A 24,503-nucleotide genomic window follows, 5' to 3' on the forward strand; every position below is an offset into this window, starting at 1 on the left:
ATTGGGGCCAGAGACCAAAGAAAACAATAATTTAGAAAAAAATGTTTAATAAAATCTTAGATAATACATATGTATAACAAATTATATTATTAAAATCTAAAAATCTAATAAAATCTTCATAAAATCTAACAAATTCGTCTGACGGCTCAAAGGTTTCTTTTTCTCCCGCAAAATTTCCTCATAGCATGCTAATGATATTTTTATTTCTCGTTTTGTAGAAGAAATGTGCTCTTTGTTGGAGTCTATATTTTTTAAAGTTTGTAACCCCATTTCAATTGAACTCAGCCCTTCTGTCAAGTTTTCACAGCTTCGAGAATTTTTTCTTTATCTTTTATAGTTGTTCTTACCGTTGATTCCGGTAGATCAAACTTCTTTGTCAATTCACATATTTTCATTTTTGTATCAAAGTCTTTGGAATGTAAAGTTAACATTATTAAAGATAAAGTTTTTCTTTTCTTATTTGATGCAGAAGAATCAGTTCTACTTCATTTAGATGACATAGTAGAGTCTCTCAAGTCTCCATAGATATAACAAACACAGAAATAAATAACACAAAATAAATTGTAGCTCTGCGTCGATTCTGCATGACACATCCAAACATGTAAGCTGAACAATAGTGTGGGGGGAGTGAGTAATCAAGAGTTGTGTGGCACTCAAACAAAAGACGAATCGATGAGATTTTCAAATCGCGTAACTCTGGGTTTGCGTAAGTCGGGGTAGCATAAGTCGAGGTATTACTGTAGAATAAGGAGAAATGACAGTTGGTTATGATGCAAAGAGGACTAAAGATGTTACAGACACCATAACATTATTGTTCTATTCATAATTTGAAGATGGTTACAAACGGTGGAAGATCATTGTCATTTCTATTTCTATTACTATAATTTCCTACATATATCAATGAATTTCATATACATGTTTTATATGTAAATTGTATCCTTTTAATAGGAAATAAAAGATAAACTATATGCAGAATGTAAAACATACAGTTTAAAAATAAATTCAGTTCATATCACAATGAACTGACTGTTATAGAATAAAATGCTTCAAACATTTTAATATACCTTTATTAGTATAATATTTAAAGTAAATGATGGCCTCATCTTCAAACAAAGCAAAAACATATACTTTTCAAATGTTGAAATGTCAATAAAATCCAACTAGTTCAAAATCTGTCTATACATGTTCCCAACAAAGAAATTTTCAATTGGATATGTATAATGTTACCAATCATTTGTTAGAATGCAAATAGATCCTGTTATTATTCTAAAAAACTAGGGCCAATGTGGGTAAATATGAGACAGCCCAAAAAATGGAAAAATAAAACATATTTACAGAAAAATGGCATTTACAAAGTTAAGACAGTAGTGAAATTTGACTTAATCTATGTCTGATCTGTCTTGTAATAATGCAAAATAAAGTTTATTTAGTGCTTTTTAACATATAACTTTTCTGAATGAAAATGACTATGGTTTCATTGAGTCTTTTTAATTTTTAAGAAACACTACAAAAATAGGTGCAAAAACTTTTCTGTCAGTTCAACTAACTTTTTCTCTGTATATGTCAGCAAAAGACATTGATATTTAATTAGAAATTTGTATGTAGTATATAAACACAGCTCTCAGCTGCCAGTTGTTTTTTATTGCATATTTCATCTTTTGTCTGAGTTTTGTACATTTCAAAATGAGATAAAAATGAGATACACCAGATTTTATTCATCAGTCATTACTTTCCATGAAACTTTTTTACTTTAGTTGTGCTGTATCATAGTAGAAATATTTCTTTGTTCTTACAGGTGTGAATTTTGAATGAAATAATAAAGATGCCAAACAATTATCAAAGAAAAACTAAAAAGTAGAATTAATGTGGGTAAATATGAGACGCTTTTCAAAACTGCTGAATATTTAATCTTATCTATTTCTAAATATCAGGGAGCAATGTTTTATACAAAAATGTCTTACATTTAACCTGTAGTACCTCATTATTAACTTCCCTGTTGGCATAGGCAAGTCCTTATGGTGATATAATGGGTGTCTCATTTTTCACCTCCCGGTGTCTCATATTTTACCTTTTGAAATATGAGACAGGGGAAAAAAATCTTTTGCTCAATATTTCTCATACAGAAAAAATTAATACTCCATTAGATTTTAACACCATCTGTAGACCTTGTCGTGTATTTCTCTTTGTAAAATACTGATCCTAACAAATGCTGTTACAAAAGTTTTGAAAAGTGTCTCATATTTACTCACATTGACCCTAATTAGATGCTGATAGCCTACATATATGATCATAATTTATACATTAATTAATTATAATGTAGATTACTAAAAGTCAATATTAATCATTACAATAAAAAAACAATTATAAAATTAAATACTTACATCTGATCTTTTCATCTTTCTTTCCTCTTGTGAGTAAAACAAGGCCACAAAGTAAATCTTTAAAAGTGATTCCTTTATGAGTACCACCACAAGCTTGAAATATATGCTGTAAAATATTTAAAATATGTGTAATTCATTTTCAACATTAATTTTACTTTAAGATTAGAATCTATTCAAAAATAACAAATTTATACAAATTTTAATATGTACTTTATATTAAAAATAATAATAATAAAAGAAACCATTTTAATTACATTTTATTCATCTAAAATATTTTTTAAAAGGTTTTGCAATTACATTTCTTATTGTATTTATATAGAAATAAAAGAATAATAATAATAATAATAATGTCATCATCTTTCTATGGTGAGAGAGCTCAGTAATTCTGATGAACCGCAGAGCTATGCCAGCTGGAGCATCTGCTCCTGGTAGGGTCAACCTATGCTAATGAGGTCTGTGGAGAGAAATTTAGCCAAGAGTGATTGACAACACGATCCAAGTGTAATATGAGCTTGGACATCACCTGGATTAACAAAGTCCATGCTCATGAGTAAGACAGAAACTCACATTCAAAAAATATGTCACAGTCTCCCTTTGCCACCAGCAGTGAAAGTAGCATTGGTTTAAGTATGGCTACTGCAATGCCCATACCAGTTTTGGAAAACCAGCCTAATTTTGTGGTTTCTGAGGCAATCAACCACAAACCACTAAGGCAGGTAAATCACGCCAACAGATAAAATAGACATCAGAAATGAATGAGTTTATCATCCGTACTTACTACACAATCACAAAACACAAAACAGATATGACAGCATTAATAAACCAACAAACGCCTAAATAATCGGACTAATAAATGGCTATAATTAATTAATAAATACAAACAAATTTGGTATAGAGGTAAGCATTAGGTGCCATCTCTTAACTAAATTAATATTAGCCTGATTATTTAGGCATTTGTTGGTTTATTAATATATATCATCAGGCTTTGAGTTGTATTATATTTAGATATGACAGCATACAGACATCAGTTAAATCACTTATTTTCACATTATCATCCTCATCTCAGATGTTGAACAAAAAAGAACAATTATACATAATAACCTTATACCACAAACAATGCTAGAACATGTCAAACAACAAATTGCAGAACAATTACATCACCAAACAAATACTCCCAACATCAACAACAATCACATAAGCCATGAGGATCATCAAGAGAGATGCATTGACAATACTGTTCCTCCCATCACTATTTTCACTGCTGCTGACAATATCAACACTTCTTCACTGCCTGAAATAGAGTCAGGTTTAATTCATACTCTCTCTCTTCTTTTCCAGGAATCACTAACTAAATCTACAGGCACTGACACTGCACAATGGCTACACATTTCCAAAATCAACACTTCTGGAAAACTCTACATTATGTGAACACTTGCATATTACCAGATTGCACTCATTATATTTCTACTCTCAGATATCCATACACTAGTCCAGGGGTCGGCAACCTTTCAGCGGTGTTGTGCCGAATGTAAGTTATAATGTTATTTCCGAGTGCCAACATGACTACCAAGTTATTATATATGTTATCAAAATTAGTCCAGTTATAATGAAATTCAAAAATGTATAATTTTGAAGTTAAGTTGTTAATTGAATTATTTTTTTACATGTGAAGCACTTGCATAACATGGCGAGACAGCATAAATGCTTGTGCTGTAATAGAAATTTACAAACAAGAGATTTGTTTTTAATGCACCACAGCCTTCGCTAAACTATGACTTCCATTTAAATGCATAATTAATAATTAAAATATAATTTTTACTACATTTCTATTCAATCGGAGTGCCACTGAAAACCATCCCACGTGCCATAGGTTGCCAACCCCTACACTCATCTATGCTGGTGCAGTCACAATAGTGACCTATCATGGACTAAAACTACATCCACAAACAGAAGAACACAAATAAAAAACCCTTCAGAAGCCTGCCTGGCAAAGAATAGAAACACAAATAAACAATATTAGACAGCAGCTAGGCCATCTAACACAATATATTAATAACAAAACAACACCTGAATTAATGAAACAACTAAAAATAATTTTCAAGAAAATTAAAACACACACCAAGCACAAACAACACAATGTCCATAGAAAGTTTAAATTTATGCTGCTTTTTAAGAAGTTTAAATATTGAAAGTTCGAAGTTATGAACATTTCTGTTACAAATGTCAACCATCTAGTACAGGCATGTCAAACTCATATGACATTATGGGCCACATGATCTATTTTGTATAAGTCGGGGGCCACATGTTTTCAATGTTCAAAAAATTAATAAAATACAATTTTTAGAATGATTATATTATGTATTTATTAAGCTCAATGTATAGTACATAGACATGTTATATTTCATATTATTTTTTTAAACTTAAACTATAAATATTTTATATTTTTTATAAAAAACAAAAATAAAAGTTATAATAAGAAATAAACAAAATCACAGTTTAATATTACTTTTTAGAAGATATTTGACGTTTTTCACAAAGCAAATTCTCATTTTTCTTGAAAATTATGATGTTCCTCTTCAATTGACCTTTTCTTACTCATTGTTCTTAAAGTTAGTCAAATTTGAAATACCTCTTTTCAAATTAAACAAAACGTTTATGACAAATATTTGACATTACATGAACTTACAAGGTTTACGAGATTTACAAATCACAAAAATTACAATGTTTACAAAGTAGATTCACACAAACAGTCAAAGTTCCAAAAGTCACTATTCCTGAACAGATCCGTCGAAAAGACACCTTGCGATGTATACTTCAGATACACTTACTTGGAACAGTCCTCCCGTTACTCGTCATGGCAATAGTAGACAAACTTCAAGGTGGATGTTTGTGTGCTCTACCTTACGGTAGAGTTATTCGTTCAACCAATTCGAATTGGTTGACGCTACGAAAGACGGTTAGATAACGGCTGCGGCTTTGAATCTACGAACGATGATTGGCTGGTGAACATCGTACGAGAGCGGATGTCTGGGACGTAAGAGTGGATGTTTGTGTGCTCTACCTTACGGTAGAGCACAAACACACTCACGTGAGTTTGTGTGCTCTACTTACGGTAGAGCACACAAACATCCACCTTGAAGTTCCAGCAAAAACTTGACTTTTGCACCAAAACCTTTCCTTTTATATGGATTATAGCAATCGCTGATGGACCAATCAGCACGTAGCAGTCTTCCACGACGTCCACTCTCGTACGATGTTCACCAGCCAATCATCGTTTGTAGATTCAAAGCCGCAGCCGTTATCTAACCGTCTTTCGTAGCGTCAACCAATTCGAATTGGTTGAACGAAATACGGAACGAACAAACACAAAAAGGGTGGAAATCATACAGTTCAAAAAAGTTCAAACTTTCCAACTTCAAGTGTCAAAGTTTGATATTTAAAAATTTTTAAAAAGTCTCAGCAGGCTGCAACCCATATGTTGGCGGGCCGCGTGTTTGACATGCCTGATCTAGTATGACATCAGGTAAGAGGTCTGGCCTGTTTGTAGCTGGCCCATGTTCAAACACTGAGATATAATTTAAAAATTTTGCACTTTCCACATAACGTGATTGTTGATAGCTTGTTACTATAGCAATGAGTTTTTGTTTATAAATTCAAGATGTATCAGAAAGTGATATTCAAATAAAATTTTTGAACAACAAGGAATTTCAGCTTGGTGTGTAGTAAAAAGAGCCAAAGAAATCTTGAATCGACATTTCTCAGTACACTGTTGTTTGGGTAATTAAATGCAAAACCATGAAACATCAAGCTGAAAGAAATGATGAAACATTCACTTTCAGATCAAGCCTCAGATGACTTGTATCAAGCAAATCATCACAAAGATGATTGGAAGAAACTGGTGAAGGAATCTAATCCTATTACCAAAATGAAGTTATTAAGTGTTGTGGGATTTCTCAACATACTGTTAACATTCTCTTTTGTTAAAATTTGGGCCTTCAAACAAGAAAGATGAAAATAATTTTTTTCTTTTATTCAAAAACACAGACTCAAGATTAATGCAAAAACCAGGCTAACAATTCTAGAAAAATGTACGAACACCATCTTAGCAGGAGGCAAAATATTAAGTAAATGGTCACACTGGATGAGATTTATGCATACACAAGTTACTGCAATGACCAGAGAAAGATTTGCTATGTTAAATGTGGACAACAGGTTCAAGAATGGTTGACTTATTGCAATGAATGCTGACCTGATGGTTTATGGTTATAGGTAGATTACCAGATGAGGAACCCTTCTCCTATATAAAGTTCCCAAGAACACCAATTAATACAAACTATTACATTAACTAAGTGTTAAAACCATATTTAAATATTGAAGTGTACCATGGGAAATTAACAAAAGTCATTGTCCACCATAATAAAGCATCCACACGCTGTGCTGCCATAGTGCAAAATCGACCAGCATATGAACTGCGCTTAAAACTTTAGAGCCCTTTTTCTCAGAATCTCCTGGCTAGGGCACTTTACAATTCTTCTGGGTGGACCCCTTGAGATATACTACTATTCTGCAAAGTCTCATCCTGAACTGAATTTCCGAGACCATAACGTCCCCTTGTAAAATCTCAAACTTTCTAGTATGACATCACTATAACTTCAAAGATATGTCCAAGTTCCAGCCTGTATGTAAAATGGCTGTAATTTGAATCAGATTCTGAGAACCATTTGTATATTCTAAATCATCTGTAAATAAATTTTTTGAATTTTAAATAAAAAAGCTTTTTATAATAAAAATATGTTTTACTATTTTCCTAGAAGTAAGATACAAATCAATTTGGCCCTTTTATTAATTCTTTATTTCTTTTACATATGAAAGATTCTCCATGACATTCACTGCAGTCCCAGCTGTAAAGAACTTTCCATAAAACTGTGGCTGTTTTTGGAACCTTAGAACGCTACTCATATACTTTTTAGAACTCATGAAGTCGTCTCCTTGCTGTAACTGAATGTGCCAATGGATGTTGATTGCTTTTTGTCAAAATCAAACACTACACCACTCTTGCTTCATGCACTGCTGGAGAGGTGTCAAATTTTATTAGTCCATTGTCTTATATTCTTGCACATCAACAGTATTGCTAGTCACAGTTACTGTTGCCTTAGTCTTGGAAGTTTTGTGTATCAAAATTACTTTGCTATTGCCCATCCTGACTTTTAATGGTACTTTTCTTGTTTTATATTGAATGTGTCTTGTAATATTTTTTCATTAATTATACATAAATTACATATAACCAATAAAAATGTATACAAATATATATGAAAACTCAGGAATATTAAAAAACTGTTGAAAATAGAAAAGTATTAAGAAAAAAGTGCTTTTGTTAAAGAAGTTTGTCTTGTATCATTCAATGTGTGTTTAAAAGATTAATATTTTAAAAAGACAGTTCAATTTGACAAGTTAAAAAATTTATTTTAACAAGATTAAACATTGGATATACTTATATAAAATTTAAATAATAATTAATATTACCAAATTAATTTTGTGATTTTTTAAAATAATATTAATAATAAAATAATATAAAATACAATAAAATGTCTTCTTTAGGAAGCTAAAGTATTTATTCAAATAAATAGTTTGGCTACCTAAAGAAGTTATTTTATTTCATTTTGTTAAAATCATAAATGTCAAGAGTTATGAAATTTGATGAAAAAAATAAAAAAAAACAATATTTGAAAGATATTTTCACTTTTTAAGTGTTGCACTTTGTATTTCTAACTGCTTTTATCTTTTTTAAAAATACTAATACTGTACTATTCCTATTAAAAGCCAACCTTTAATTTTACTATATCTTTGGTAAACTATCATAATAGAGAACCCTCCCCATTATGGTATCATGCTTTGTTATTGAGAGATCAGCATTTTAATATATAATAAATAGTTTATTCTAATGAAATCTGAGTTTTTTTTTCTTTTTGCTCCGAATAACCATCTTTTCCTTAACCATTTCTATGATGTTTTTGTACTAGTTTAAATGTATTGAGCTATTTTCCTACAAAAAGAAATAGAATCACAATCCAATGTTTTTACCAATTTGTATTATAGCTTTATCTGTACACAGAATTAAAATTACCAATAATAAAAAATATTTAAAAACTATATTTTGTACTTTTTATGTAGTTTTATCATGAATAATATACAGTAATTATGGGCTTTAACAGAAGCATATGTTTCAGTGAGCTTCTAATAAGGACAATAAAATTTATTTATCTAGAAACAAAATATATTATTTAAAGGGGAAATATTCATATTAATTACTTATCAAAATGTCTACAATCTTAATCCCTAATATATGTTTAAAAAATTTTCATAATGAAATTAGATATCAAAACTTTTGCAAAATATGCAATTATTGAATAAAGTTTCAATCCATCATGGTATAAAATAATTATACAAATTAATTGCATATACAATCATATCAGAAAAAAAAATCATCTTACAAATGTTTAAAACCAAAGATGGAAAAAATGTCTAAATATAAACACATTTCTCTGATTAATTATTATTTTAAACATAATACAGCATAATATCTTGAGGAACACAAAAAAGTAGTTTAAAATGTTATTATTCTTTTGATACATCAATCAAAATAACTATTTTTATATATGTATTAAGATAATTGATGTATTAATATTTTACAAAGAAACTTAATTAAAATTAATTTTTTGCTCCGTACTATATAGCTATAATTACTTAGTTTTGATATTAATAGCAATAAATAAAAATTAACTTAAATGAAGAGACAGAAATAAAAAATATGTCTTAATAAATCATCATTTAAATTCATCAAATTCACTAAAATTATACTACTGACTGCCATCGACAATATGAGAAATAAATTTTAGTTAATAAATTATTTCAATCAATGACATGATATACACCTCAAAAACTTTAGAATTTCCATTTATTACAACATAAACTTTAATTATCAAAACTATTTTATGAAAATACGTTAAAAAAAAATACAAGAATTCAAAAACTGAAAGTAAAAGAACATATCTTTCACATGCATGATTAAATGTGTGATTATAGATATCAATGTCACCTGTAAATTTGATATATTTAACATGGTATTTAAATTATGAGTTTATCTTTTTATTTCAATTGCTAAATATTTCAAATATCAAAATTATAATTATTCATCTGATATTTCACGCGAAAATTTCTCAAAAAGTTTTTTAAAATACTAATTTATCTGTTTAATAGATATTAAATTTTCAACTATAAGAACTATTAATGTAGCTTAATATAAAATTTAAAACAAATAGATCAATTCAAAAAATTGAAAATTTTATCCTAGTGATAATAGCCATTATCATCTAGATAAAATTAAATAAAATAATACATGTAGAGTTAAATTTTCATGATAAAACATAGAACAATTAATACTATAGTTTGGAGTAAAATAAAAATATAAAACAAAACATTAATTTTTTATTTTATATGAAGTCCAAAATCTAAATGAATATTCTTTTTGGAAGTTTTATTTACAGAAATCAAGTTCTTTTTTAATTGAGTATGTCATATTAAATATATGATATACTTCATTCTGAAATTCCACAGACAAATGTTAAATATACTCTATGACATTAACATTTAAATTTAAAATATCCAATCCATAAAAATAAGTATATTTTAAAATACAAAATGTCTTTTAAATATCACAATGTTATTTTAAAATATATTAAGCATACATCGGGCCCTCATAACTTATGTTTTCTCTCCGTACAAAAAAACTTTGTTTCCAAGTTGATGTTGGACTACCAGATACCATCTGTAGAATTTCAGAATAATGCATTTTTTAAATACAAACATTAAATCTGAAGCAGGTTTATGAATAAATCAAAAATGATAGCTTCAGTTAAAAAAATAAATTATAAATTTTACTTACCTCTGCTAGCTTCAAGGGCACAAATTCTCCAAGTACTTCTTTTATAAAAGCTTGACGAGTAATTATTCCATTAAGATTAGAGGCACGATAAAATGCATCACGAAGCCGTTTTAGTTCTGCATCAGAAACTAAAATAATAATTAACTTTCATGAATAATTTGTTTCTTTGTGTAGACATTTTTAAAATCTAATTTTAATTAACTTTACAATATCATTTGTACAGTATATGTGAAGAAGGCATTTATGATCTATGATATATCATATGATTACTAGAAATTCTATTACTATTTTAACAGATATTGTTAGCATTAAATTGCTTAAAAATATGAATGACTAATAATAATCATTCAATAATTTTATTGAATTTAATATTTTTTCATTTTGTTTAACAAAATAAAAATTCTCTCTCTCTCCTTTTAATCTGTTATATTTTTAACAAGATTTCAATAAGTAGACAGTAATGTTTTATTAATGTTTCTACGTAATTTTATTAAATAGTATATATAGCAATACCATACTATATAATAAAATTTTTAGCAAGATATGTGTACTATAAAGAATTATTTTGAATATAGATCTATACATCATTATATAATTACTACTACTTTTAAATTATATCAGAAATGGATTAATCAAATAGCACTAAAACTACTTTGAGTCTTGAATACCTTTTATTTCTCAAAACATATTTCTCTTAATAGACATTGACACATTCCTTTCTAGTACCATCTCCATGTCTTAATTAAACAGCAAAAAATTTCATTTAATATAATTCAAGTTCATACAAATAAATATTTTCCCTTTTCATCAATTTTTATAAATGTACCTGGCCACGCATTGCTGTGGCTCAAAATGTATCTATTATAAATGTATAACAATCCCCATGGGGGGAGAATTTCAAAAAGTCCCTTCTTAGTGTACATTCTCTTGACATGCCCTATTAAAATGCAATCAAAAACACAAAAAACTGCATCTAAAATAGTATAATAGAAGCCAAGTTCTTCAGGTCAGCCTTAATCCTGTCCCTCTCCCGAGGGGGATTTTGACATCTATATAATATAAAAACACGCATGTATTCGAATGCAATGTTGTGTCAAAATTTCAAAGCAATCGGTTAAGAACTTTCTGAGATTTAAGATTTTGAACAAACAAACATTTACATTTTTATTTATATAGACTAGCAGAGAAACTCAGAATTGTCTAGAAAATATATTATATCCTTTGCACAAAAAGTATCAAAAAAGACATGAAAAACAATTTACTTAAAAACAGATTCATACACACTGTTTTAATTGTAGAACCAGACACAAAGACACAAATTGTTTCCACTTCCTGCTCTTGAAAACATACATAATGTTGGTTATGGAAAATACAAGAAATCTACAGGTTAAATGTTAACAACCTTAAGAGACTGGCTTTGTGCTTTGTAAATTGGCACTGCAAACATGAAACACATTGAAAATTAGATAAGTATGAATTCAAAAGACATAGGATCCATAGGAATGGTGGGTAATTGAAATATTGAACACAGTATTTCCTTTAGCACAGTCTGTCAAGTACAGTACATCAATTAAAATTGAATCACTTTTGCTTTTGTCATTGTACCAATTAAAAATAGTCATTACTTTAATTTTTCTTTAATTTTTTTAAGTATTTTGATTTCCTTCTATATTTTTGCATTAATGAAATGATGATTTACTTTAATCAGAAAAAATTTCATGTAACTGTAATATTCAATATTTGAATTTCGTTTCAAAGTGATTGTGCTCATTAAAACACAATTTGTATTAATTGCTTTCTTAAAAGCTGAATTCTTTTTAGTTTAGGAACCACCCAATCTACTATTCTGACTACCGGTTTATTTAATCCAAAACTCTTCTCTAACTCTTCTTTGGAAGCCAGTTCTCGTTTGTTCTTTTGTTCGATTAACCTGAAGCAGACCTCGAGTGAGACCGAAAACGTTTGTTTTTGGACAGTAAAGGAAGTACCGAACACAAAGGTTAGAGAAGAGTTTTAGTTTAGAAACCATCAAGATTTTGAGGCTAGTATAACCTCAGATATGAATTCACAATCTTGTTTTCCATAAAGCATTGATATGATTGTCAGTTTTTTGCAAATGGATTTCAACTGGTAATCAGCCAACAAATTCAGATTTCAAAGCAAACAAACTGAAAATTCAAATTGAAAATCCTCTTAGGTACATTTTTATGTTATTTATAATTTTCTATTAAATAATTCATCTTTTCAAAATGTCACTCATTATCTTATCAATCAAACAGATAGAAGAATCTACCGTATATAAAGAAATAAAGTTTATTCAACAAATATAGACATTGAATTCTTCCTTGATGAAAAAATAATCACTGAAAAATTTCATTACATATGTTCAGATCATTTCCAAATATATAAAGAATAAACAAACAATAATTCTTCTTTTTATGTTAGCTATAATAAAATATTTTTCAAAATATTTTGATTATATATTAAAGACAACATTTGGCATTCTGTCAATATTTTAAATGATCTAGTTACTTGCTGTAAAATCTGTTATTAAATCATAAACCAAAAATTCTTTAGCAATTACTGTACTGTACATTAATATTAATAATACATTCATTTCTTATTACATGAACACTGACTTTATAAACTATAAACATTTATATCTACTTTTCATTATAAAAACAATATTTCACAATTACAAATAATATTTGTCATACAATATGTATTGACCATAAGACAGATATAGGGTGCAAAAGAATGCAATGAATCTGCTGCACTCTATCTAACAAATGGTATTCCAACAGTCTGATAAGAGAGCAAACATGATAATTTAGAATTGATTTTATTTATTTGCATTACTATATGTTATTTTGATAAAATTATGATTCCCAACACCTAGCTGGACATTTTGAATAATAGGTCATCTAATGAAATTTGGTATTCCTAACAGATTGAAAACTACAGTAGCACTTAAAGAATGAATCATATTTTTTCCAACAATACTATTCCATATAGACTGTTTATGTTACGACGGGGAGTTTTGAAAATAAGGCATCAAAAAGGTGAATTAGTCAATCTAGATCCATAATGTTTATCAAATTAAAAACTTTTATATAATATATTTTAATCAATGTTAAGAGAAATCTATTATCTAACACTACATGAAGAATATAAACCATACTAATAAGTAAAAGCATTACATAGCATCTATAGTTTAATTATTTCAAATCATTTCTCACTATCACTGCAGTATTAATAATAATACTGTATATTCTATTACATTATTAGCCTTAATTAATTAATCTAATTGTAAAAAAATTTAGCTACCACTAAAAAATATTGTAATAGGATTATTATTTGTTTTTGTAATTAAAGTTTCTCTTATTGATACTTGGGATATTGTCAAATCATACAATATAAATTTTAAAAAACAAATTTATTTTTTTGAATTAATAGCGAGGTTGAGGCCGAAGTTTTAAACGCGAAAATGTGTACATCGGACGTTCAGCGCCGTTTTCCTGTAAGCCTAGAAGTTTGACAATGGTGTTTGGAAAGTCAGTGGAATCATGCTCGACATTCCAAACGCTATTGTCAAACTTCTAGGCTTACAGGAAAACAGCACTGAACATATGACGTACACGTTTTCGCATTTAAAACTTTGGCCTCAACCGCACTATTCAACAAACTAAAATACAATTTCAAATAATTATTTTATTTTTCATACAATAACCATATAAAATTTGTATATTAATAAAATCTAAATAAAATTGTTTAAAAGAAATACTGTACATTATTAACATTAAAAACATGCATTTTATGTTTTTATGTAAGCCCAATTGGGTTTATATTTAAAAAAATGGTCATGAATTTGCAAGGACAAACCACAAAAAATGGAAACTGAATCAACCATCATAACAACAATGATAAAGAGAAGCAGAAAAGGAGGAGAGAAAAACAACCTTGAATTATGTATAGTACATATTATTTTCAGTAAATTGTTCAAAAAGTTTAGAAATTAAAATGTTCATTACAGACCAGAATGAAACTATTCTATCTCTAAAATATGATGATTTTTGGAATAAAAATATTAATATATTATATATATATATATATATACACACAAGAATCCTTATTAATTTGAACTCAGATAGTTCAAAATTCCATTAGATCATAACTGTATGTTTATTAGGGACATAGGATTAGTTTTAGAGATTTTGTTCAAAATATGGCTACTTCAAAATTTGAAGTGAAAATTCTGTCCAAACTGTGATATGCATATGTTAACTCATTCATTTAGATTGAAGTGTCTCCACACTATAAAAGAACAATAGACAAAGCACAACTCTAATCTGGTCAACATGGCTTTGCTTTTATAGTAATACATTCTTGGGTGTCACCTTACCCGTGGAATACCCTTTTTTTTCTCATATCTCATAAAATATGGCTGGACAAGATTGGGCTACAAGTAGCATATTGAGATATTTGTACAACTCTAGGCTACTACATTTAGGCAACTTACTACTTTTTGGGCCACATTAAAAATAATTTGGATTACTTTTTATAAAAATCTTTCTGGCAACCAGTGAAGTTTTCACCAGACACATGCTGTTTACCTGCAGTTTATTTATATTATTACTATTAATTAACGAAAATAGCATTCTTTATAAGTAGCTATATTCTGCTTGTTTAATAAATTACATCAGTTTCGTGGCAACTGGCATACTGTACAGAAATATGTAAATCTTGGATAATTCAAAACTCGATAATTTGAAGTTGCAATTACTTCATCCCTTAAATTTCGAACTAATGAGGATTTCCTGTATATATATATGGTGCTATCAAAAAGTTCCAGAACATCCTCAATTGTTTAAAAAACACATCTGCAGTTGTCACTGCAGCATCTGTTATCATGCAGCAGGCACGCAGTTCTTATTCAGGATCATTAGAATAATGAATCTTGATATTTGCAAACCCATCATTGACCATAGAAAAAGCCAAAAATTTTTCAATAAAGCAAATGAAATGTTATGTTAATGTTTTTTTGTATACAGGGAATCATTCTTAAATTTTTTTCTAAAAGCTTTTCCACTATTAATGCAGCAAGTTACTAAAAGATGCTCCAATCCCTGTATAGAGCATAAAATCAAAATATCCAGATCTCACTGATGGAGTGGTGCTCTTGCATGATAATGAATGACCTTATATGGTACAATCTATTAAAGATCTATTGGCAAAAGCCAACAGATGATTGGGAAGTGTTGTTTCATCCTCCCTGTAGCTCTTATCTCTCACCATGATTTTTACCCATTATCCTGCTTCTGTATATTTCTAATTTTTCTGTACTCATCACAAATGATGATGAATGCACTGGTTTTATGATGTCAGCCTCCTCCCACTTCACAACTGAGGTCACTTGGGTCATGGTGGACAACACAGTGCAAGACTGTCCATATACCACTTATCAAATAAACCATCACCAGTTCATAACAAAACAGAAAACCCATTTTTCTGTTTTGTTATGAACTGGTAATGGTTTATTTGGTGAGTGGTATTAACAATTACCCAGATTTTAAAATATATGCAAGACTGTCCTTTTTTGATGTATTTATGCTCTTTGAGGAATATTTTGAGATTTCTTTTTCCTGACTCCAATGTGTTCTTTTTTGACCCCCAACTGTTCATTTACATACAAAATTATATAGACTCCTGCTTTTGCTTCTTTTTTCTTCTTTAATAAATTCAAGTTATCTACAACACTTGATTGTTAAATTGATTTTTTAATTGATGATGTGGACAACTAAACAATCCTCAGTGCTTCATGACCAATTTTATTCCCTTTTATCTATTTTGAAAAGCAAAAGTTTCTTTTGCTTTTCAAAACAGACCAAAAATAGAACGTATTGTACTTTTTAGTTGCTTTAAGTAAAAAGTGACAAGTGCAAATGCTCACATTCAAATAAATGTGTTGCATTTTGCCAACTAAAATCGTTATTGAACTATAGGTGTATGGGTTAAGAAACAAATCTGCAAATTCTCTAGCATGATGCTGTAATATGATACTTTTAAAATTGTAAAGAACTGTAAAGTAATAATTTAATAGATAAATCTTTATCTAATTTGGGATCAGGTAAGACCATAAGCCATTAACTTAACAACTGTTTGTGTGAACCATTAGGTCAAGTCAAGAGACAAATATCATAATAAGGAAAATTATTTTTGTGAATAAAATAATTGAGACAAAGTGCACATTCTCAAGTTACAGTCTTTTTATGTATTAAAAGTGAAATCCAAATTTTAAAGGAGTCAAAATGGATTACCTATGTTGTAACCATATCTTTTCCATGTGTAATGGAATCATATTCTTTAACTGTGGTTATCAAATTAGTTATAAACACATGAATGCATTCTCATGATAAATTTTCAGTCATTTAGATTTAGTAGCTCACTGTTGTCAGGCTTTGATATAATCTTCTGTTCAATCTTCCAAATTTACTTGTTTTAAATTTTTGACATTTTTCCTGACCTAGTAGGTCATGCAAACAATTGTGAAGTTAGTGGTTTACCGAATCATCTTCCTTGTCCCCAATTTGGGTAAAGATGATATTTCGAGCTCACAACTCAACATTCACCTGAAAGAGTTGTACAAGAAATAGGTCTGCAAGAAGAGATCATAGTAAACTACCATAGAGCATTGATTATCCAAAACAATTCAGGACTAAGGTTGTTCAGATAACTGATCATTTACGAAAAAATATATTAAACACAAAACTGTACTGTATATAATTTGTATCACACATCTTACAAATACATGCCTTACATAATGTAGTACATTAAACTAGGCCTACAGTTTAGGCTGGGAGAGAGGGGGAGAACGCTGCAACGCCACAACACTAGCAGAAATTTGAATTTTCCGACTGGAACGCTTTTGGTTAACTGGTGTTTCGCTTGATTGGTATTCGGATAATCGATGCTCTACTGTAGTACAGAATTCAAATGTTAGAAAAATTAAACAGCAGTGAAAACAGAATGCACACTAAAAATATGGATTAATGAGAAAGTACTATCAAAATCTTAGTTGATATTATCAAAAAAGATACATTATGATAATCTTTCTGCAACATAGAAGTGGCTAGAAAAGACCAGATTTAAATAGATTTTTAATTTAACTGTTAACTTTATAGTAATAGTTACATTAAATTTTTGTAATAATAATTTCATAACATCTAAAGAATTGGATAATAGTATGCATAAGTCTTCTTAGAATATTCATTTGAAATATCATTTTATTTTATTTTTTCAAAAGATGTCCTGTTAATCTGAATATTCTGTGTTGTTCAATGTGTTTAATTTTAATATTATACATTTGATGAAAAATAAACACTGAAGTACCTAGATCAATTTCTAATCTGGTTAAAGGACTCAAATTAAAGCAGATAGTTTACTTTAAATTCTGTGTTTTAATAGTAAATATTTATATTTTACTTGCATAATTGCATTTTCTTAATATACTTTTACTAGCCTTAAATTGTAGTTTTCGCAATATTTATTTAATAAATAATATTTTACTGTTTAAAAATATGCTTAAATCTTTTATTAGTACGAACATTAGTCATAAATTTGAAACATAAAATTCAAAACTTAAATTTTATTAAGTATTAAGTTTTTACAAATCACTTTAATAAAAAGGGAAAAGTTGATTTTAGTTTATATTATGGTTATAATATAGAAAACAATAACTGAATTATTTAACAGATAATGTATTTGATTACAAGATTGCAGATAAAAATCACACAGGATATTATTTAGGATAAAATATGAAATAAAAAATATTTAGAATACTGAAAACTAATATAAATGAAGAGTTTAAATTTAAAAAAAAAAACATTGTAAATTAAAGCAACAATTTGTACACTCAAACCTGTTTTTGTGCAGTCTTTTTTTGTGCGATTTTTTATTTGTGCAATTTGTTTTGTGTGATTTTTTGTGCGCAGTATATGAATTTCAATCAAATTGGTGTACTGCACAAAAATAATTGCACAAAACACATTGCACATATAAAAAATCGCACAAAAAAAGACTGCACAAAAACAGGTTTGAGTGTATTGCCAATTAAAAGTAATATTTTAGATAATAAAGTTAATCATTTTAAATTTTCTCTTCTTTATTAACAAATTAATATAAGTTATCATTCATCAACAAAAAAATATGATTAATAATCTGATCTAACTTGATTAATAACAACAGAATTTTATCATCATTTTCCTTAGTTCTCACAGTTTTATCTGTAATATAATTGCAACAATTGCATTTTTTATATAGATATATTTATACATTTTTGTTCTTAATGTAAATTTTTATTAAGTATGCTATCCATTCTCACTTATTTAATTTTTTGAGTTTATTATTCTACCTATAATGATGTTTTGTTATAATCGAAGACTTATCAAATCTTTTTTATTAACTGAAAACATGCAAAAATTAAAATTTCAATAAGAAATAGATTTCTTAGTTCTCATACTACTGTTATATTCAGTTTTTTTTTTTATACGAAGCTAGTCAGTAGACATATAGATTTTACTATTCTTAATTTTATAAATGTTTATGCAACTGTATACAACTACTGCTCTGAAATATGCTATGAAATATGCCAGTACTTATACATTTTATTTATATATGCTAAAAAAAGCTATTTACAATTGTATATATTATAACAGCTTTTCTTATAATTGTGTTTTATAATTAAACATTATAATCAAGGAATAAGTAGCAGATTCTATTATTATCCATGTATACTAAAAAATGAACATTGATACCTAACAGATTGTACAGACTGATAACTCTTTATAATATACTGAATGTCTTAATTAGTAAAATTATGTTCCTATTATTAGTAAATATCTTTTAATACAACAATATCAACACTTCTTGCATAATAATTTACTTTGCAGTGGAAAGTAAGTTCAGAAAAAATATTAACTATAGGTTATATTATCAGGAAAATATAAAAATTTTAAACGAGTATTTTAAGAAAATACGACCTTCTGTAAAATCCCTATTGTTTAAGGAAATTGAAATGATATGGATGAAAGATGATTCCTTTATTCATAATTGATAGATTTATGCAAATATTTCTTATATACCAAATAACCATGCAATATTATGGGATTAAGCATTCAAGTTTTAAAAAATTTATTCAATAATTAAAATGAAAAATTAATTTTTAATGATGATTATTTTTATCATTCACAAGTAAATAATTAACATATTAAAGCAATTTTATCAATTTTTTAAAAAATAAAAGAAATATAGAAGATAAGATAATCTACTTTTGCTTTTGATAAATTTACTAAATTACATAAATTATGTAAACAAATATATAAAAAGTATTATATTTAATAAATCTGAAAGAAAGTTAATATAATACTAATTAACATTAATTATTAATAAAATCAAAAAATTGCACAGCTGTAAGCTAATGAGTTTAATTGACATATGATCTTGGATTAATATTTTTAGTCTTTCTCTATAAACATTTGAAACATAAATATAGGCAGAGCTATTTTTCAGCCACAACATGGCAATACATAGTTCTTGATACAGAAAGTACCATAATCCTTTTTGGTATTCTTTGCAACAATCGTGCAATTGGACAAGAAAGAAAAGTGGCCATTGGGTAGTTCGTAAACAACAACAATACAAAAATAAATAAATATAAAAATATAATAATTTTAAGGTATTTTTCATTAGAATAATTTTATTGCAAATAATCTTATTGTGGGAGTTAACCGTATTCTCATCTATATTGTTTAAAGTGTGTTCAAGTAAGATAGTGATTTGGCTTAAAACAGTGTTTCTCAACCTTTTTTGGCCATGCCCCACCAAAGAATCTTTAAAATCCTGATGTCTACCCTGTGACAAAAACATGGAAAGAAAAATAAGAAAAAAAATTAAAAATTTAACAAAATTAAAGTAAAGTTATAAACTTTAGAGAGTTTAAGAGGGACACCCACAAGCACATGAATTAACTATAGCCTCAACACACGTCATATTGACATTTGCGCTAGTGTTGCTATTTTTTTTTCCTAGAAAGTCAGGTTGCCATATCAAAAATATTTTCAACAGATGTGATTTTTTTACAAAAAAAAAAATGTAACAAATATTAATTATTTGCACATTGCCCCCCAAAATATTCAAATTGTCCCCCAGTAGGGTGTGCACCCACATTGAGAAGCACTGGCTTAAAATGTTATTTTTACATCTATCATTGTTACAGATAATTCTAATACTGCTAATAATTGGAGATGTGGAATTAAATCCAGGTCCAATGTCCGCTTCCCACCACCATTTAATTATGAGAAAAAGATTACTGATATATTTTTAATAAAAATTTTTTCTTGGAATTGTCAGGAAAAACTGGGTTTGACCACAACAAACCAAGACTTTGTAAACTTATATTATAGCAATAGTCGAAACCTGGTTGACTTTTTCTTACAAAAGACTATTTTCAGCCTTGGATCTTAATCTTCCATTCCAAACCTAATAACCGGTGCAAAACAATTATATTTCTGGCTAACGTTTTTGGTCCCTCCACTGAGACCTTCCTCAAGCCTATATTTCTTCTTACACGATCTTTTCAAAACGATTTTCGAACAATCGAAGGTTTGATTGTTCGAAAATCGTTTTGAAAAGATCGTGTAAGAAGAAATATAGGCTTGAGGAAGGTCTCAGTGGAGGGACCAAAAACGTTAGCCAGAAATATAATTGTTTTGCACCGGTTATTAGGTTTGGAATGGAAGATATGCTTATAGTCCAGTGTTTTTAGAGGAGTTTTATTGGATCCTAATTTATTTATTGTAGAACAATTAGCAAGGAAGCCATTTCATCCAGGCTGACAATTTGGAGGACTAATTTTAGCAATTTCTCAAAGCCTGAGTTATCCAGAGTTTGCTAAATTTTTATTTAAATCTGATAATTTTGTAGTAATTAAGCTCACTTTTGACAAAAATTTATTATTATCCTAGTGTACTTAAATATATAAAAATATGATGAACTACTAACTAAACCTCAATACATTCTCTCTAGGGTCATGGTTCTCAATCTGTGGTCCATGGAATATGAATGCTCTGTGAAGCCACTTCAAGTTTTCCGTGAAAAAATCAAATATACAATTAAAAATTGTTGCAAAAGAAAAATTAATACAATGTAAAATAATTTTTGTATGGGAATGTAATCAGCAAATGCCAATGACGTTATATACTAGATCAAGTGCGATCTTGATTTCAAAAAGGTTTGCCACCCCTGCTTTAAAGTTTATGTATTGTAAGTGTTCTGCAGATAAAAATATAGTTGGTTTGAAGTTTAATGTTCCCCAACTTCAAAAACATTGAGAACCACTTATAACAGGTGATACTAATGCCATAATAAGAAAAGAAATACACAGTATTTATTTTGGCTCTAATACCAAAATGTTTTGAATTTTTGAATCCAATGACTTAATATTCAGTCAAAAAGGGAAAAATATTATTTGATGAAATGGATTGTATATTCAGATATTCTTTATCACCTGTGAACAAAAATTAAGACACGTTGGCTGCAGGATGTGTATTATTTGCAAAAGAAAAAATATATTTTTAAAATACTGGATAACATCCCTTGGTATCAATTTGTTTAATTATTGTCTACTATATAAAAGTCTCTAATAGCTGGAACATATATAAATTAAAAACAACATACCATGCATATAAAATTTCCAGCAAATAAAATGTATTTGAATTAGTTTATGAAATTAATTGAAAAATAATGCTGTTTTTGAAATTATTTGAAAAAATAAATTTGTTTCAATATAAATCTAAAATAAAATAGGCCTATATAAAGACTAAAATTAATATCTTAAGATAAATTGTTTTCAACATTATTTTCTATTAATATGTTATACAGGCATACTCCAGGTTATGTACATAATGCATCCTATCAAATACTAGGAGTATCTTGAATTGCATTATCCATGCTTTTTTTTTCAGTTAAAAAAGTTTTACCTCATGGAAAATTTTTGATCAATGACCAATATGGTTTCATGCACCAGTGTTCCACAGAGGATGCCCTTGTTAATCCGGCTTGAAAATGGATGAAACAGCTGCAATTTTTAAATGCCCATATTTACAATATCAGAAGCATTGGAAACAGCTAAGGTGATACAGAAGCAACTGATTTCTTATATATTTTGGAATTGTAATTTTTCAAGAAAAAAAAAATGCAAATGGCAAAGTCTTTTCAATTTCCTTTCAAATATAAGTAAATTATTTAAAAGAAAAATGTAAAATATCATCATAAGAGTTCCTAAAACTCCTGATAAAAATATGTTTTCTTATATTTGTTAATTGCTGAAAATTATCAAGTGTTTATACTTCATTCTTATTTTTATACTGTATATAAAAGATTGCTGCTTTTTTTATGCTTAGTTTTTTTAAAACTTATTTTTTTGCTTATACTTTTATTGCACAAATCTAAAACAGCACAAAAATTACTCTAAAAATATTATATAGATTATTTGTCAATTAAATTTATTGTCTATATGTTTTTAATTTGAATACTTTTTCTTGAATTATTATTATTATTATTATTAAATGATTTTTTCTATATCATCTGCTGTTTATAACTTTAAAATTTACACTGCATATATTTTAATACATTATCATCAAATAAACACACTTGCATTCCTTCATGAAAAACATATATATAAAAATGTAAGATTTTCAATGTAAAATAGTACAACAGAATTCAAATTAAAATCTGTTATCATCAACAAACATTACATACATCAGTAGTAAATAATTAATATTTATTTTATCTAAAAAAATTTTATATATTTAACAGAATAGATTCATTTTTAACAAAAATGTCCCATAATTAGAAATGAATCAATACCTATTTGATATTGTCTTGATTTCAATTAAATCAATAGACTTATACTTAATTTATATAGTTCAAGTTTAAATAAATATTTGCTAGTTTCATTCATTATCAGTAGACATTTTGGAAGCAGAATTGAAAAATCTATTTATGTAGAATTACTTCTACAATATTAATTTTAAAAACGAATCGCAATTATTTATAAATTTTAGATGAAGTTACGTATTTCAATAAAAAGAACCAAGCAACCAACCACGTACAGTACAGTACATAATCAAGAAAACGTATCGTAAACAAACGAAAAAATGTTCAATTTCCAGCTAATATAATCAAAGTGACAACAGTAGGCGTGGCTATCAATAAACATTGATATATTTTTATTAAAAAACACATAAATAATATAATTTTACGTTTAGCATTTAAATAAATTTGAGAAAATTACGAAGACCATCGGTTATTTATCATTATTTTTTATGTACGAATACGAAAAGCTAATATAAATAAATACACGTAAACAGAATCGTGCATAAACCACTACGTGTATAGACATAGAAGATATTTGAATTAAATGAAATTATAAAATCAATTGTTTTAAGAGTTGGAAGAGTGTTGATCAAAATCGATGATTCTATTAGGCTTACGATATTCGGAAATCACTTGTTTTAATAACTTCATACCTCTTTTTAACGCTTCGTCGTAAGTAATACAGCATTGTTTTGAATCCTTAGCACCCATTCTCAAACAACGCAAGTATTTAAGGGAGGGATGTTTTCATTTCACTATCCAAGATATTTCACCACATTACGAAAATCAGCCATCTTAATAGTCACATGACATTCTACTGTAGTGTTGCCAGATCAAGTTTATTCGATATTATTTTAGATTGACTTGCATAAATTAAACAATTTTTTAAAATATTTTTTATAATTATTGATTATCGATTTATATAATACTATTAATTAATTATTTATTATTATCGAAAGTTATAAGAATGAAGCTTAAATTAAATCGATTATAATAGAAAAGATAGTCTTTTTTGTTTTTTTTTTGTTTTTTAACTCTTTCCGCCCTGTGGGCACTAAGAGGGCCTCTTTTAGTAGGCCCATTATGGGTTCGGCCAGGCCCACAATGGGGCGACCGGGTGGTGAGGGACGGGGCCCGACATATCCGAACGGACCACCCCCCGAAAAATAGAAAAGATAGTCTAAAAATCTAAGACGTATCATTTTGAAAGTCTGTCTATGGGATTGAAATACATTAGAATATTTATG

The 24,503-nt window shown here is 28.0% G+C and overlaps 1 protein-coding gene across 1 annotated transcript in view; it reads right to left on the reverse strand.

The window, feature by feature from the left end:
* Usp32 (Ubiquitin specific protease 32) overlaps nt 1-24,089 on the reverse strand; it is a 99,409-nt gene extending 75,320 nt beyond the window's left edge. The window contains exons 1-3 of the mRNA XM_067277936.1: nt 23,910-24,089; nt 10,324-10,451; nt 2,382-2,487 (exon numbers count right to left, since the gene is read on the reverse strand). Of these exons, the coding sequence (XP_067134037.1) occupies nt 2,382-2,487; nt 10,324-10,451; nt 23,910-23,967 (292 nt within the window). The 5' untranslated portion in view covers nt 23,968-24,089. The remainder of the gene's footprint in view (nt 1-2,381; nt 2,488-10,323; nt 10,452-23,909) is intronic.
* Nucleotides 24,090-24,503: the final 414 nt, after the last annotated feature.

This window comes from Centruroides vittatus, unplaced genomic scaffold (genome assembly GCF_030686945.1).
Source record: "Centruroides vittatus isolate TY-2023 unplaced genomic scaffold, ASM3068694v2 contig_1168, whole genome shotgun sequence".
NCBI classification, from domain to species: domain Eukaryota; kingdom Metazoa; phylum Arthropoda; class Arachnida; order Scorpiones; family Buthidae; genus Centruroides; species Centruroides vittatus.